Here is a 15,376-nt window from a genome sequence, read left to right on the forward strand (position 1 = left end):
GAGAGAACCTCTAAGAGTCAACACTTGGTTGGGTGGTGTAGGCACCAGATCATTGGAAGAATTTCAAGATAATTTTTTACCAATCAGGCTATAAACTGTCTCCATAGAAGTACAATATTATGCTTATATAAACTACTAGGACAAAACCCTAATTCTAATTTTAATTGACTTGGGAAATCCCCATCGTTGAATTACAAAACTACCCTTGACTCTAGGAAATTAAAAATTATACTAATAAAATTAAATAAGTGCTAAGACCTAAAATAAAATACATTTGACCAATAAAAATACAATTGATTTCCAAAAGGAAATAAAAGTAAATTAAAATAATGTTTTTGTTACACCTCCCACATCAAAAACACTTCCTTACTTTTTCCGTAATAGAGGAAAAATGAGCAACATCTTCCACTCAACTATCACATACAGAAGCTGCATGAACCTCTATCCACACATATCTCAATTTACATTGTAACCATATCAAGTATGTTGAGGAAAGGTAATAGGAAATATAGAAGGAACTCTATTACTGGCACCACACAAAAAGGTGACTAAATGAAGTAGCAGATCTATCCCCAGTCCACAGAGGGAAGAGAAGGATATCCACCCTCTGGAGGAGGCTTTAGAGATGGAGGTAAATTGCCCCATGACATTCCCATATTATCTCGTACTACATCCCCTGTGAATCACAATGATGAAACATAAGCATTTGGAGTAAAAGTAGTCTGAAACGTAGAAAATAAAGCTACAAAAAAAAATATAAAAATGTCTATGACAGATAACAGATTATAAGCTGATGTCCATATGCTACATTTACTAAAAAAGGAATAAAGAAATTAAGCCCCATTCCTTCAAGATTGAACAGCAGTAAAACTTATGCATAGTTTGTATACCACATTAAGTCTAACAATAACATAAGAGAAAAATAATAATCCAAAAACTATGACAAATGCAACCACTGACAAACAAACGCTCAAGTCTAAGCAAACATACAATGTATCCTTACCTGAAAAACTGCCTCCGACCGACTGATTTCCAGGGATAATTGGTGACTGATTGTTATCCACAAAGCCTGTCACTGATGTTTGATAAAGTTAGTTATCTAATAGCGTCATTGTTAACAGTTATCTAACATATATGTCATTATTAACCCAGATAGAGTTTTGAATATTTCCGCACCCCATTTTTTATAGAACTAAGAGCTTTATAACAAATTTAAGATACAGTATTAATCAGATTTGTTTTAATTCATATGATAAATTAAAAATTAAAAAGAAAAATAGCCTGAAAAATAAGTAAAAAGAATTAAAGAGAATAATATATATTAGGGACATAATTGACCTGATATGCCTTGATTATTAACATTTGCTAAGTTGTTTTTGGGATGAACATATTTGCAAGAATCTCCATACTGGCAAAACCCCTTTACTCCCATCATGCCAAAAAAAAACATGTTAATTCAAGGCCAAATCATTTCTATTCCAAAAGCTATAAAGCCATTGCAAGATCTTCGCCCAATTTTTCATTATCAACTAATATTAATTGGGCAATCAAAGAAAACCGAATTAAAATTCCCAAACCAAACGCAAACATAAACTCCCTCCTACCCATTACTCAGTATGTAAAAAAATTACTTTAGTACTCAAAGACAACAAGCTCAACTTTCACAACAAAAGCCAAGTTAAACTCTACCTCCAACCCATTTTGCACTTAGAAATAAACTTAAACTTTTTTTATACATCTTATTTGAGGGGATTCAAACCCTGGACATTTCCTTTGAAAACACCAAGAAGTGCTAATTGACCTAAAGGTCATAAGGCAAAAATAAACTTAAACTTACTTAACCAGTAAAAAAAATACAAAAGGCTAAAGTAAAATTTTCCTCCAATCCATTATTTATGACACAATAAAACTACTTAAACAATTAGAGAAAGAGAAAAAGCTATCTAAATTCTTCCTTCAACCCATTACTCAATATCCAATGAAACTGAATTGGGTAATTAAAGAAAACACGAAAGCTAATATAAATCATCTCCAACCCATTATCCAAAATACAATAAAACAACCTGGGTACTCAAAGAAAAAGCAAAAGATAATCTAAATTCTACCTTCAACCCAAAATCCAACAAAATGACTTGGAGCTAGTCTAAATCCAGTCTCCAGCTCCAATATCTATCAAAAATGACTTGACCACTTGGGTAATCAGAGAAAAATTGAAAGTTAATCCATCTTCTGCCTTCAACCCATTATTCTACATCCAATAAAACAGATTGGGTAATCAAAGAAAACCCAAAAGCTAATCCTTTTTTAAAGATGAATGAACAGATTTTATTTTATCTCAAACAGCATGTACAATGAATAGCAAGACACATTTTCACACAGCTAGCAGAAGCTCAACCGCTACAATCTACAATGACAGCAACTTACGCAAGAGGTAATCTGAATTGTGGCATCAACCCATGCAAGAAAACAACTTGAGTAATCAAAGAAAAAGCAAAAGCTAATCTAAATTCTGCCATAAAGCATAAACCCATTATCCCACAACACAACTTGGGTAATCAAAGCAAAAGGCTAATATGGATTCTGCCTTTAACCCATTATCCAATATCCAATACTAATAAAAACTTGGCTAATCAAAGAAAAAACAAAAACTAATCCAAATTCTGCCATAAACCCATTATCCAATATCCAATAAAACGACATGGGTAACCAAAGAAATTGCAATTTAGAGAGAGATTTTCAAAAAGGTACCGTCTTGACAAAGCGGTTGCACACCCCTTTGCCAAATCCTTCAGTGTAAGCCTGGTTAGCATCTGCAATGAAAAAAGGAACTTGGTAAAAAAAAAAAAAAAAAAGGTGAGAGAATCATAGAGATAGAGAGAGAAGAAGAAAAAGGAGAGACCTTTGAATTGGAAGGAGTCGAACCAGAAAGCCTTGTTTCTAAGGTGTTGGAGACCTTGGAGATGGCGTTTCCGAACATATGGGGTGTCTTGGAATTCCTTGTCGCAGTAGTATTTCCCCAACGGCATTCTCTCTCTCTCTCTCTATGTGTGTGTCTCTTCGCCTATATTAGGAAGTGTGGCATGTCGTTTTGTTAATGGACACTCAAAGCGACAACCGTTTAAAACAATACCTTTTTCTTTTTCTTTTTCTTTTTTCTTTTTTTGAAAGTGAGTTTATTTAATCTAATATAAACCTATTATTGTTGACTTTATAATATATAAACACAAAAGGTTTGGAGTGATCACATTTGGCAATAATGTATATCTCTTTTAAAATTAATCCTAATGTGCAATCAAAGAAGAAGAAACAAAGAATTGTTTAAATCTTCTTACAAAAATCTATGAAAGTTACGTTTGCAAAACATTCATATATATCTTAGAAAAATTGTGCTCACTTAACATTCATTCCCAAAAGAGTTACAATATTTGTTGGATAGTACTTAATTTATTATGCAAGTTTTTTTTTAGAAGATTATTATGCAAGTTCAATTGCCACAATTTGTATATTATTAATGCTCCCTCATGTTTCTAAGTATAATATGAATTTATGATATGATGACTATTGTAAATATATCAAGATTAACACAGGTTAGCGACTAGTATGACATATTATAAAGTAGGTGTGGCAATAGATGAGAAGTTTTCTAGATCATGATTGTCTCATCACTTCTTTGGGATGGGCTACTCTCACAATTTTATTTATTTTTTTTTAAATTCAAGCTATCCATGTTTAATTATGAAAGTCCTGTACACCTTTGATTAATTTAATAATCAACATCTACTTCAAGATTAATTTACAATGTTTACTATGTCATCTAAACTAGCATATGAGGAATTGTATTTGTAGGATTCTTATTGTTTAGAATATATTGTAAATACCCTTTTTTTTAGGGAAAATTTTGCAAAATATCCTAATTTAGGATAGCTGTGATTAACTCTCTTATTTTTTAAATAACAAATCATTCTTAGAAGAATGTATCTCTTATAACAGTCATATGGAGCGTTCCTCTAACACTTATGAATCTCACATTTAATAAAAGGGATGGTCCATGTAACTACTACAAGAGAGAATTCTCTCTTCCTAGAGACTTTAGTAATGATAGATGTACGATTTCACTTGTAAAGAACTATTATTCACTAGAGAGCACAATATTCAAATATGAAATATCATGATTCTTAAATTGTAAATCCCATCATTTGTAAACTTGTTTTCTCATCAAAGTAATCTCATTGTCCTTGTTTTTGGCAATAAATATAGCAAGTTTTGGTTATACAAGATGGCACAATTGGTCATGAAGAGTGAAGACAATGCCAATTCGAAGGAGGATAGCAATTATATGCAAAAGCAGCCAAGCCAAGTTAGTTGACAAGGAACTTCAGGACCAAACTTGCATGGAATTCCCCTTCTTTCTGAGTCCTTTTTTTTTTTTTTTTTTTTTTTTTTGAGAATGCTTTCTTTCTCTGTCAAACGTTAGGTTAGTGAAAGAAGGAAAGTAAGGAAGGAGGCCTGTCCATTTCAAGGGCAGGCTTCAACAACGGGGGTGCTTTTCTAACCACACTACAAAGTCTTCATCATTAATTAAGGGCAAACTACGGAAAATGACGAGGGACCCATGTTGATGCCCGTGAAATCCACAATTTCACAACCCCATGTTTCAAATGAACTCTAGTACATGTGTGGATATAATCAAAAAGATATGTTTAGAATAAAATTTATGTAAAATTTCTTAGATACTGCACCTTAAATTCTCCAATTGACTGCATTAGTCAATACAACGATAAAATTCAACTCAATTAAGGAACCTTTACTTTGCCCAAGCTTGGTCCTGTGTTTAGCATTTGTTTCTTTTTTATATATGGTGGGCAGAGACGGACCACAAATCATTCACAGCCTGAAACGTGAGAACAGGAGCAAACATGTGGACCAAAGATGATTTTGGTTTGACAAAATCAACCATCTATTCAATTATTGGACAAGACGGATTGTATATTTCAAATAATACCATAAAACAAAAGCGACTTGGGTGGCATGAAATGTCGGGTTTATCCTAGAAAAATAAAGAACAATCAATCTAGTTGTTTTCTTGACCACCTGTATTATTTGAACAGCAAATCCTTAAATTGTTTTTTTTTTTTTTTTTTTTAATTATTGGAAAATGACAACTAAACCACCACAAAGAGGGCCCCTAATGGAGATACAAATATTTTAATTGCTACCAATGAAGCTTATGCAAGAGCAAGGGTGGTTACTTCAATACACCATGAAACCAAGTAAAAAAGCTAAGAGACCAAGACTATTGAGGCACTTACAAAGTGTGTGAGAAGACTTTTACAGTCTCCTATTAGATGACTTCCCAAGTCCTAGACTAACATTGAAATCCCAAGACAGATAGAAACTACTGGACATATGCTGATATTGTCATCTAGAAATAGCAATACAGATAAAACACTTAGATAATGCTGATGTTTGTCTTCTCTATGTGAGGTTACAATCTGGCTGTGATACAAGAACAAGGTAATCAGACACCCATTGAGGTTTGGGCAAATAGGTAGCATATCTCTAAATCTGATTTTACAAAACAAGGTAATAATAGAACAAAAGATACATTGAAGAACTGAGAACAAATAGCATAAATAGATTGAACACAGCTCCATACGGAGAGAACACTCGTGGGTTTGTTACATTACATCAAATCACAAACCAAGAAAGGGGCATTGCTTTCTTGCATGCTCTGGGATCAATTTCACCAAAATCTCAACCGGCACCCCCTTCAATTCTAGTTGACAAAAACAGTAGGTGAGACTTTTGGATGGGAATAGCAGTTTATAAGGTAATTTAAATTGTTTTAAAATGATATCATACCATGAGATTTAAAGTTGAATAGTGGTGGAAGGAATCGTCCATTTGGCAAGCGACTGTTGGTATCACGTAGCTCATCGAAAAAGGGATGGATCAAGGCATCCAGCTGCATTGCAATTGAAGCATGATTAGAAAACACAAAGCTCAAAAAAAGAGGAGCATGAAGACAATTGGCCAAAAAGTCACTAAACTCATACTGTGACAAGAAGACAATATTTGCATTCAAAAACATTTCTGATTGTCAAGCTGCAAAAGGCATTAAGAAAAATGTGTAGCAATCCCAGTAACTTGTAAAATGATCCATTGAGCCGATACAAGTCAGTGGGAATCATGGCTAAAGCTTATTTGAGTCGAATTGATATACAGTACCAAATGTGCATCACACTTTTTCCAGCCAAAGAAAAAAACAAACAAAAACAAAACAATCGTGACTCATGCTTAACCAACATCAAGTGGCGACATGGTATCAAGATGAGATGCAGCCCAAGTTTAAAATGTGCATGCCCCACTGGCCCTCAGTCTCACAGAAAATTCCTCAAGCTTTGACTCCTATAAGTGATGCTGTCTAAAATTGTGTTAGGTGAATGAAATGAACCAACTCTACCAAGAGGGAATCTAGAAAATGATACAACCCAAGTAGGACCACCTGTATAGTCAAACATATTTGGTAGACTTTTGTCATTAAATGCTCTTTCCAAACCAACCCGTCCCAAACAAAAATGGAACAGATTGATCCATGCTGTAAAAGCAATCTCCACCATCATACAACTATTGTGAACAATTACCAATATACAACTACAAGATTCCTATGATCAACAGATGAATCATATCATACACAGCCTAGTGAAGATGTTCCCAATGGAGTAGTGCAAGATTGCTGGTAAGTTGGTAAAATAAGATATTGGAAAACTGAGATTTTAATGTACTCACAGCTGAGCATCGTAGGTTAGGGGAGTATTGTAGTAGTCTTGAAACCAGATCAACAGCCTCTGGAGGCATACGCTTGTGGAATATCTAATAAAAGAGGAATGAACAGATATTAGTAGGAGGATTGGTGATAAAAATATATACTATGAGACCTTAAGATTCCCATCTTGAATACCTTGTGCCATGGATGGGCTTTAATCTGAGGGAATTTGAACTCTGTATAGTTAGGGTTCATGCATTTGATTTCCTCCCTTGTAGGAGTGCCCAAAACCTACAACACAGAAAAATTCATATCAAATACAGCAGTGTAAAAAATATCCATATACCATGTAAACATGCATGACCATAATTCAAACCAACCACTGCCCAATCTAAGAGGCTAAAAGCTAAAGCATCTGTTAGGTCAGCCCAGTGATATAATTGTACTCAAAAGACTTCATTTTGTCTCATCAGCTAGTTCCCAACCAGCAAATTTCATACAAAAAATCCCACAATAAATAAATATCCCAAGTTCCATTTTTTTTTTGATGGTATCCAAGTTCCATTACATAACAGAATATTATATTTACCTTGATTATCTCCACGAGCTGGTCAACTCCACTCTCACCAGGAAACAAAGGCTGATAGAACAAAAAGTTCATTTAAATCTTAATGTACAAATTACAAATCCAGAAGTTGACCAGAGCTTATATGAATAATCAATTACCTGTCCAAGCAGTAACTCAGCAAGAACACAGCCAGCAGACCAAATGTCAATAGCTGTAGTATACTCAGTTGCTCCAAATATAAGCTCTGGTGCTCGATAATACCTAGAGCAGATGTAAGAAATGTTTGGCTCACCTTTTACCTGTCCAACATTAAAGAAAATAAGGATATTAAGCATTCCAATTACAGCAAAGACAAAAATAACTTCAGGAAAAAGGACATAAATAACAAAATAAAAACATACCAAGACTTTCGCACTTCCAAAGTCACATAATTTAACCTGGTGGGTATGTGGATTCACCTGTACAAGAGCAATAGCTTTTAGTTAGAATAAGTTGTTAACCTGCATTTTTTTCCTGTGTCATCCTTACAAAGGCAATGGCAGTGCAGCTTAAAGAAAACACAAGTTAAATATCTAAAATAGACATGCAAATTTTTTAGCAGACGTACCAAAAGGTTTTGAGGTTTAATGTCTCGATGACATACTCCAATGCAGCGATGAATATATGATAAGGCCCTAAAGATCTGCAAAGCATAAAGATATATTAGAATCTAAGCAAGAACAAAAACAATCAGCAAAACTATAAGAACCACACAAGTTGATGAAGTTAAAGCTAGCTATAAACCCTACCTCCCACCCCCCTTCAAAGAAAAAGAATGGAATGTCAACCCAAATCTAAAATAATTAACCATACAAGTGAAGATTCCGAGGCTTAAGTCTTGAGGCTGTCTTTAATGCATCAAGACACATTGGTCAGCCTAGGCTCACAGTCCATGGTGTAGAACACCAGTCCGATACTCTTAAACGAGTTAAGACTAACTTAACATTTAAATATCTTTGCTCAAGCAATATTAGACATAAGCAGTTTCCAAAACAAATTTTCAAATTAACCACATGAACATATAAACATTGTCCAAAACATGACTTATCGTGAGAGTAGAAGGAAACCAATTCTTAACAAGTAACAATACCTGGTATGTATAAAGTTTCACATATATCAGTGGCATCCTTTGGTTCAATTTGTTGTAGTGTTTGATCACACGATGAACTGTTTCAGGAACATACTCAAGTACCAAATTAAGGTAAAGTTCATCCTTTTCAGTGGTTGAGAAGAAACAGTGCTTCAAAGAGACAACATTTGGGTGGTCAAGAAGGCGCATGGTTTGCAGCTCTCGGTTCTTATACCTCTTGTCTTGAAGAACCTTCTTTATGGCAACAGTTTCACCTGTCTCTAGGCACTTTGCCTACATAAACATAGTAAACCAGTATATAACAGCTTGCATCATACTAACTAAAAGACGCTAAATTAACAGACATCAAACTTAGTTACAATTTAAATGCTATAAATCCTCACCTGGAACACGACTCCAAAAGATCCATGTCCAACAACACGCTCGGCCATGTAACTTATTGTCTGCAAATATCAGAAGGCCATATCAGAAATACACGTAATGAAATGATACATTGCATTTAAATCAAAGATAAACACATATCCAGAAGGACAAATTTTACAATTGTTGACATTTGCAATAGTCCTAAACCAGCTTTAGTTTGGACACCTGTAGAGCATGTAGGATTCATTTTGACATTTTCATCCAAAAGAGCGTACATAAGGTCCTCAATTACAGAAATTGTGGAGAATAACTTGTAAAACAAAGCTATACCTGCTTCGGCTGGCCATTTCTACCACCAATAGTTGTTACAATTATATGACCTGTCTCTGTACCATTACCATCAACAACTGTGGCTTCCATTTCCTACAAAAACAGTGAATCCTATGAATAACTGGTTGATAAAATTCACTAATCAAATGAACACAAGAAAATAATAAGAAAGAGAAATGCCAAACCAACTCCGTACTTTGTCATCCCTAATTTTCATGTCATTCATCTCCTCAGGCAATCGATCAACTCCAACATTATGGTTACTAGGTTCTCTCATACCAGAAGCAGGTGCTACGCCCACTGAAGCCATTAGTATAAAATGTTTCCTAATCTCCTTAAATATTCACCTTGATGAGACCAATCATTTACCTGCTCAAATAAAAATAAAGAAATAACAAATTTAGCTATAGTGCAGTGCTTTGTACAAGATAAATATCCTTTATCCATCCTCCATAATTCACATAAAAGAATGAATTATAAACCTATACAGAAAGAAACAGAATGAGACCTAGAACCCATCAAATTAGCCAACAATACAAAAGATGAGCTGCAGATCAAACAAATGCTCCTACTTCCACAACCTAAACCTAAAACCAAAGATATATTCAAGGATTTCTTAAGCACTTCACATCAACTACTTAACATAAACTTATAAATTCCCACAAAATATTTAACAAAATCAAAGTATGCACAAAGTTTTGGTTTGTCAAAACCTATCTACTTCCACACCAAACACTAAAAAGCTATAAGACCCCATCAAGCTAAAAAAATATCAAAGTTTTCACATTTTGACACCTTTTTGAGTGAACATAAGAGATGGGAATTTTGAGAGAGAGATCTGGAGATCAATAAAATGAGCTCAAAGATGCAATTTCTCTTTAAAAATAAAGAAAATGGAAGCTGATAAGTATAAATCTTTTGCACTCTATAAATACTCACAAGCAATCAAAGAACTTTTTTTTAAAAAAAAAAATGATAATTAAAGCAAGTAAATCCAACATAAAATACATGATCATAAACTAAACAAAATTTAACCATCACAAAAAGTAGCTAAACAAAGAAACCCATAGATCCATACCAACCAAATAGCCCAACAACGCAAACTCAAACCCAACAACAAAGATCAAAACTTTAACAAAAACAAACAACACCGAGAACCAAAAACCTCAAAAAAGTGAAAAAACAAAAACTGGGTCTTTGAGAAATTTTTTTAAAAAAAAAATTATAAAAAAAACATCCATACCGATCAAACCAGAAATTCCCAGGCATCAACAAGAGCTCCTTGAACAGCAAAGTATCAGAGGCTTTAGAAACTTAGATCCAGTTGGGTTTTTTGATGGGTTAAAAACTTCAAAGCTTTTGGCTTTTCACTCTTATGGATTTGTGTGTGTTTTAGAGAGAGAGAGAGAGTAAATGCTTTGCTTTTTTCTGTGAAGTGTGCTATAATGCGCTGGTGACAGTCAAAGAAAGAACCGAAGCTCTTAAAAAAATAATGAATATTTTATTATTATTTTGTGGTGTTTTTAGTTTTATATTTTTTTTTAATGGAATATTTTTACAAATAAAAAAAAATCGGTAAATGAAAATCATAAAACTTTGTAAGAAGTCTGTGCCTACTGCCTATCTTTTTGACCATTCAAACTTACTTTATAAGTTTTGTGTTTTGGGGTTTTTTTTTTTTTTTTTTTTTTTAAGAATTTTAAAAAGGTATGGTGTTTAATAAATGTCTAAAGGGAATTTGATTTTGGCACCTATGTGATTTTGATTATTGGGCACCCACTTTCCTATTAAGGGTATTTGGATAATTTTTTTTTTTTTTGGGTAGATTTTATTTTTATCCTCATGTTCTTTTTGAATAATTTGATAGATTCTATTTAGGTAAAAAATATGCTGGATTTTTTTTTTTTGAGGGAATATGCCGAAGTTTTTAAATCTTAATAATCCTTTTTTTTAAAAATGGCTCCTTGAGGATAACTTATTTTAATTTATTTATCGAAGTTAAAAAAAAAAGTTGGACTAAAAAAAACTGATCAATTATATCCAAAAAATTATACATAAACCTGAAAAATTGAAAATAATTCTCTCAAAATTTACCATGTCATCAATTATTTAGATGAATATCAAAATTGTGTTAATCAATAACTTTTCATATGTTGATAATATGATAAAGTTTAATGTTTAACCATCCATATAATATTGAACGGTTTAGAATTTAAGAATTCTTACAATAAAATCATCCCAAAAATTTTAGGGAATCTAAAAAAAAGGTTGGATTCTAAAACCATTTATGAAACTTTTGAAAATGATTGATTTTCTCACAATAGCTAAATTCTCTTGTTAGAAACCATTACAAAATGATGGTGAAATATTTTATTTGTAATATGTGTAAAGAAATGGTGGAGTGGTTAAAGGCTAATAGTTCTTTTAAATTAAGTCTACAAATTACTAATATCTTTCCTTAGATACTACATAAAATTATTGAACTATCTCTAACCCAATAATTATGGTATTAAGAGAGCCACAATAGGGAGCTCAACTACTAAGTTGTCGCTAGCAATATTTTTAATCTAATGAAGTTTTGATAAAGAAAGTTTTTACTACTTTTAATGTTGTCAATAAGTTGCCCACTTATGAGGTACCACCAAACTCTTTAATTCAAACGGTAGCTCCTCAATACTAATGACACGTTTGGTAGATTGTAATAGACACTATAATGTAATAGATATTCATATTGCATAATTATTCAGTTGTTTGGTTATGTTTTTATTACAATGAATAGTTATTTCTTATGAATAGTTATTCTTCAAAATGAGGAATAACTATTCCTTCACGATATGTAATAACTTTTTAAAATTTTTTTTCTAAAAAACTATTAGTTGCCACATCTTCAAAAGGAAAGAAAACAAATTATTAGCTCTATTTTAAACACCCTAAAATAAGTGTATTTTAGGAAATTTGACTTAAAAAAATGATTTAATTACACCTTCTTTTTATACTCTACGACATTGCGGATGCATATTCAGGATTCTATTCCTAAATGATCACCAAACTAATGAATAGTAATACTTATTACATTCCAACTTAATGTATTCATTGTAATACTTATTCATATTCTCATGCAATAATTATTACAGTGTATCAAACCTGCGCTAAGTACTTGGTTAAAAGGGAAAAAAGGTTTGGTAGTAATTAGAACATTTCTAAACCTATATAAAGAAAACAAATTGCCCACTTTTCTCAACTACTAGTACTATTACATTTTTATGTATGACTTGTTGTGGTAGGTTATATAGAGATGGGCGGATGAGAAGATTGCATTTTATGGTATGACTTGTTGTAGGATATAAGAGATGGTTGATGAGAAGTTAAGCTTTGGTATGGCACATGGCTACATGTATGATCCTTGTCATGTCACTCAATTTAATATTGGTGAGATCAATACACATGATGTACATACAATATCACATCTTGTGTATTTTGTCAAAATTTTCAATAAGAACTTGTCATTAGATCAATTATTAGTAGAAATTTTTTTCACACAATGTGTTCAAACCTTTTAGCTACTCTCTTGTTTTCTTAAGCTATAAAAGGTCCATAACTCTAGAAAGCTAACATCTACATATTCAAACCTTTATCTAGACTCAACAGTTATTCTATTGAACATTGACCTAAAAATCCTTATAAATATTGCATTAATAATCCATTCAAATTTCAAGTTTCATGTTCTAGCACCAGAAAATTACGTAATACTTCAAGAAGAGAAGAATGTGGTGTGATTATACATAGTTTAAGTTAGGTGGAGTTTTTTTTTTTTTTTTTTAAACAAAATTTATTATTATATTATTTGGGCAAAATTGTAATCCACATTACAACTAAAAATTTCTATCACGAAAACCTTTTCACATATTGATCATTTCAACCTGTTTTCATACAGTTGCTTTAATCAGGCTCAAAATGATTGAAGTGACCAAAGGAGGCTCCACTATTATTACATTAACAGTCCATTCAACCCTGTTGAAGTTTCATTTCATATGTTATGATGAAACTATAAGAGTATAATAATTAATTAACCAAGACTTTTATCAAAAATAAAATAATAATAATTTTTATAAATATGATATGATTTAAATTAATGATACACACTTTATGATAATTAATATTTTTCATTCGGAAAAAAAATGTTAGATTTCTTTTATAAATATCATATTTAAATTCAAATCTCATGCTCAACAAAGAGTTTTTTTTTTTTTAAGGAAAAATATTTGTAGAAGAGGAAGGTGACAACCCCTGCATTTTTATAATAATGCGAAGAGAATCAGACATCAACACACTCACCAATGGGAAACCAAAAAAATTTAAAATTTTAACTTATAACGTCTGCTCTTAATGATTGCCCTTTGGGGATAGAATCTCAAATTTCTTATTAAAAAATAAGAGACATTATCAGTTAAACTAATTTACTAGTTAGACTTTTTATGAGGAAACAGTAATACTTATTACAACACACGAACACTTAAGTAGTACTAATTAGACTACAATCTCTTTATGAGGGTAATATTGTCCTTTCAAGATGGGCGCCTATATTGTCAAAAGGACAGTCCAAATCATTATTGCAACATGCGAATATACCATAGCTCCTTTTGCCGTTTAAAGACCAGGCTCAAGCACAATGTCTTAGATTATAAGATCTATAGGAAATTACAATATCACCCTTGTAATTTATATACGAATCAAAAATGCTTTTAAAGTCAATGATAATGATAAAGAAAATTAGGCAGGCTACCTATGGATGAACCAAATGAAGAATATATTATTGGATGATTTTATTTTTATTTTTGAAAATCTATATTGGATGATTGTGGTCATTGTCTTTATATATTTTTATTTTGATTATTTTTTGGTGACATATAACAAGTCCAAAATTGAAAACTTGGTCTTTTAAAAAAAAAATTTATTATATAATAGATTATTTTATGATTTCACTAAAAGAATAAGGAAAATTAGGTAATGATTAGGAAAGTGGGGCCAGCAGACACAACATAAAACAAAGAAAATACTGGTAAAAAAACAAACAAGCTGTCAAATTTTAACTAGGACTTCCACCCCCCCACTAATAAAGAAAGAGCCTCAATGTTCTTTATTTGTTTTAAGTCCAAAGGACAGCAAAATGTTCACAATTTTTTTCACAATTATTGACGCGACTCATTGTAATTGGTGTATAATAAAAAATCTCTAATGGTTGATCCATATGAAAAAGAGAATTTTCTAATAAACACGGTTTATCATCTTAACAAGTGTAAAAAAATGTTGTCTCTAACATAGTCAATTTTCTTCATTCAAGAGGATATCAACTATCAAGTTATCAACGCTTCTAATGGCAGTGGCGGTGCACTTCTGGCATGTCTGAATAGTAGGCAATATGGCACTTAATAATGATGATTGATATTCAAATCTAATGCATATATGGTGATTTAACATTGTTGATAACTCCAAAGTCGTAAGTGACAAAGTAGCTCCTTATCCTATTCCTTTTACATTCAGAATTTGCTCCACAAAACTTGCAAGACATTTGACCACTGTTTCTTGGCTTGACATGTCAGGCAGCAAGAAACCTTAGCTAGCCCCAGCTAGGAATATTAGCATTACCATAAGATGATAGCTAGAATTTTGCTGCTTGTTTTTATACATTATTGGAATTGTATGATAGTTTAATCATCATTAGTATGTAGTATGTACATTGTGTTTCATGTTAGTCAACAGCTCAATAGCCGTGTATTTTTGTTGTGTATAGACTTACCAATCCAATATCCAAGTTCCATGTTCAAATGCTCAGTTAAAGACCCTAAATTTTCTACAGAAGTTACTATTAAGCTATCATTCTTGGTAGCTACTAAGATATACAAGGTAATACTTGAAGCAATATGAGAAGCAAAAGAGGTCACATTATTTTCTTCCCTCTCAATCTTTTGGGAAATCATGGTTGTTTATGTCCAAGATCAATTTTCCCACAGAACTTTTAGAAGAGAATCTCATTGTAGTCTTTGAAGACATTATAAGATCCTTCATAGCCTTGCACTTTTTCTTGCGCTTACTTGAGAACTACCCAGCAGCTAGTAAGCAAACAACAAAACCAGAAGGACACTTAACAAGTTATTCTTTAAGAGACAGTAAAAATCCAAAATTTCAATATTATGATTCCATATCACCTTATTTGATTACT

The 15,376-nt window shown here is 32.2% G+C and overlaps 2 protein-coding genes across 3 annotated transcripts; both read right to left on the minus strand.

Annotated features, from left to right (window-relative positions):
• Window positions 1-301: 301 nt before the first annotated feature.
• On the minus strand, window positions 302-3,046 carry LOC115981905 (zinc finger CCCH domain-containing protein 3-like). 2 transcript variants are annotated; one of them, XM_031104336.1, is made up of 5 exons: window positions 2,900-3,046; window positions 2,749-2,810; window positions 1,339-1,420; window positions 1,004-1,069; window positions 302-676 (listed from the first exon to the last, which is right to left on the minus strand). In XM_031104336.1, exons 1-5 carry the CDS (start codon window positions 3,024-3,026, stop codon window positions 567-569), a joined length of 447 nt encoding a protein of 148 aa, XP_030960196.1. In that variant the 5' UTR covers window positions 3,027-3,046; the 3' UTR covers window positions 302-566. The 2 variants fall into 2 exon arrangements, with proteins under 2 accessions (XP_030960196.1, XP_030960195.1); XM_031104335.1 differs by having other exon boundaries at window positions 1,004-1,075.
• Window positions 3,047-5,387: 2,341 nt separating this feature from the next.
• Window positions 5,388-10,628, minus strand: LOC115979993 (shaggy-related protein kinase alpha). Its single transcript, XM_031102156.1, has 13 exons — window positions 10,400-10,628; window positions 9,353-9,525; window positions 9,157-9,249; window positions 8,847-8,906; window positions 8,464-8,736; window positions 7,942-8,016; window positions 7,736-7,792; window positions 7,493-7,633; window positions 7,356-7,406; window positions 6,962-7,057; window positions 6,790-6,873; window positions 5,863-5,965; window positions 5,388-5,776 (listed from the first exon to the last, which is right to left on the minus strand). The coding sequence occupies exons 2-13, from the start codon at window positions 9,464-9,466 to the stop codon at window positions 5,694-5,696; spliced, it is 1,230 nt and encodes a 409-aa protein (XP_030958016.1). The 5' UTR covers window positions 9,467-9,525; window positions 10,400-10,628; the 3' UTR covers window positions 5,388-5,693.
• Window positions 10,629-15,376: the final 4,748 nt, after the last annotated feature.

The sequence above is a fragment of the Quercus lobata genome, chromosome 3 (assembly GCF_001633185.2).
Source record: "Quercus lobata isolate SW786 chromosome 3, ValleyOak3.0 Primary Assembly, whole genome shotgun sequence".
In the NCBI taxonomy this organism is placed as follows: Eukaryota; Viridiplantae; Streptophyta; class Magnoliopsida; order Fagales; family Fagaceae; genus Quercus; species Quercus lobata.

Excerpts from the sequence above, each read along its gene's own strand:
- LOC115981905 (XM_031104335.1), bottom strand. The coding sequence starts at position 3,026 with ATGCCGTTGGGGAAATACTACTGCGACAAGGAATTCCAAGACACCCCA. Across the intron at positions 2,811-2,899 it reads CGACTCCTTCCAATTCAAAG|ATGCTAACCAGGCTTACACT; the intron begins GTCTCTCCTTTT and ends TTTTCATTGCAG. Across the intron at positions 677-1,003 it reads GGTCGGAGGCAGTTTTTCAG|GGGATGTAGTACGAGATAAT; the intron begins GTAAGGATACAT and ends TGTGATTCACAG.
- LOC115979993 (XM_031102156.1), bottom strand. The coding sequence starts at position 9,466 with ATGGCTTCAGTGGGCGTAGCACCTGCTTCTGGTATGAGAGAACCTAGT. Across the intron at positions 7,407-7,492 it reads CTGAGTTACTGCTTGGACAG|CCTTTGTTTCCTGGTGAGAG; the intron begins GTAATTGATTAT and ends TTGTTCTATCAG. Across the intron at positions 5,966-6,789 it reads CTAACCTACGATGCTCAGCT|CTGGATGCCTTGATCCATCC; the intron begins GTGAGTACATTA and ends ATTGCAATGCAG.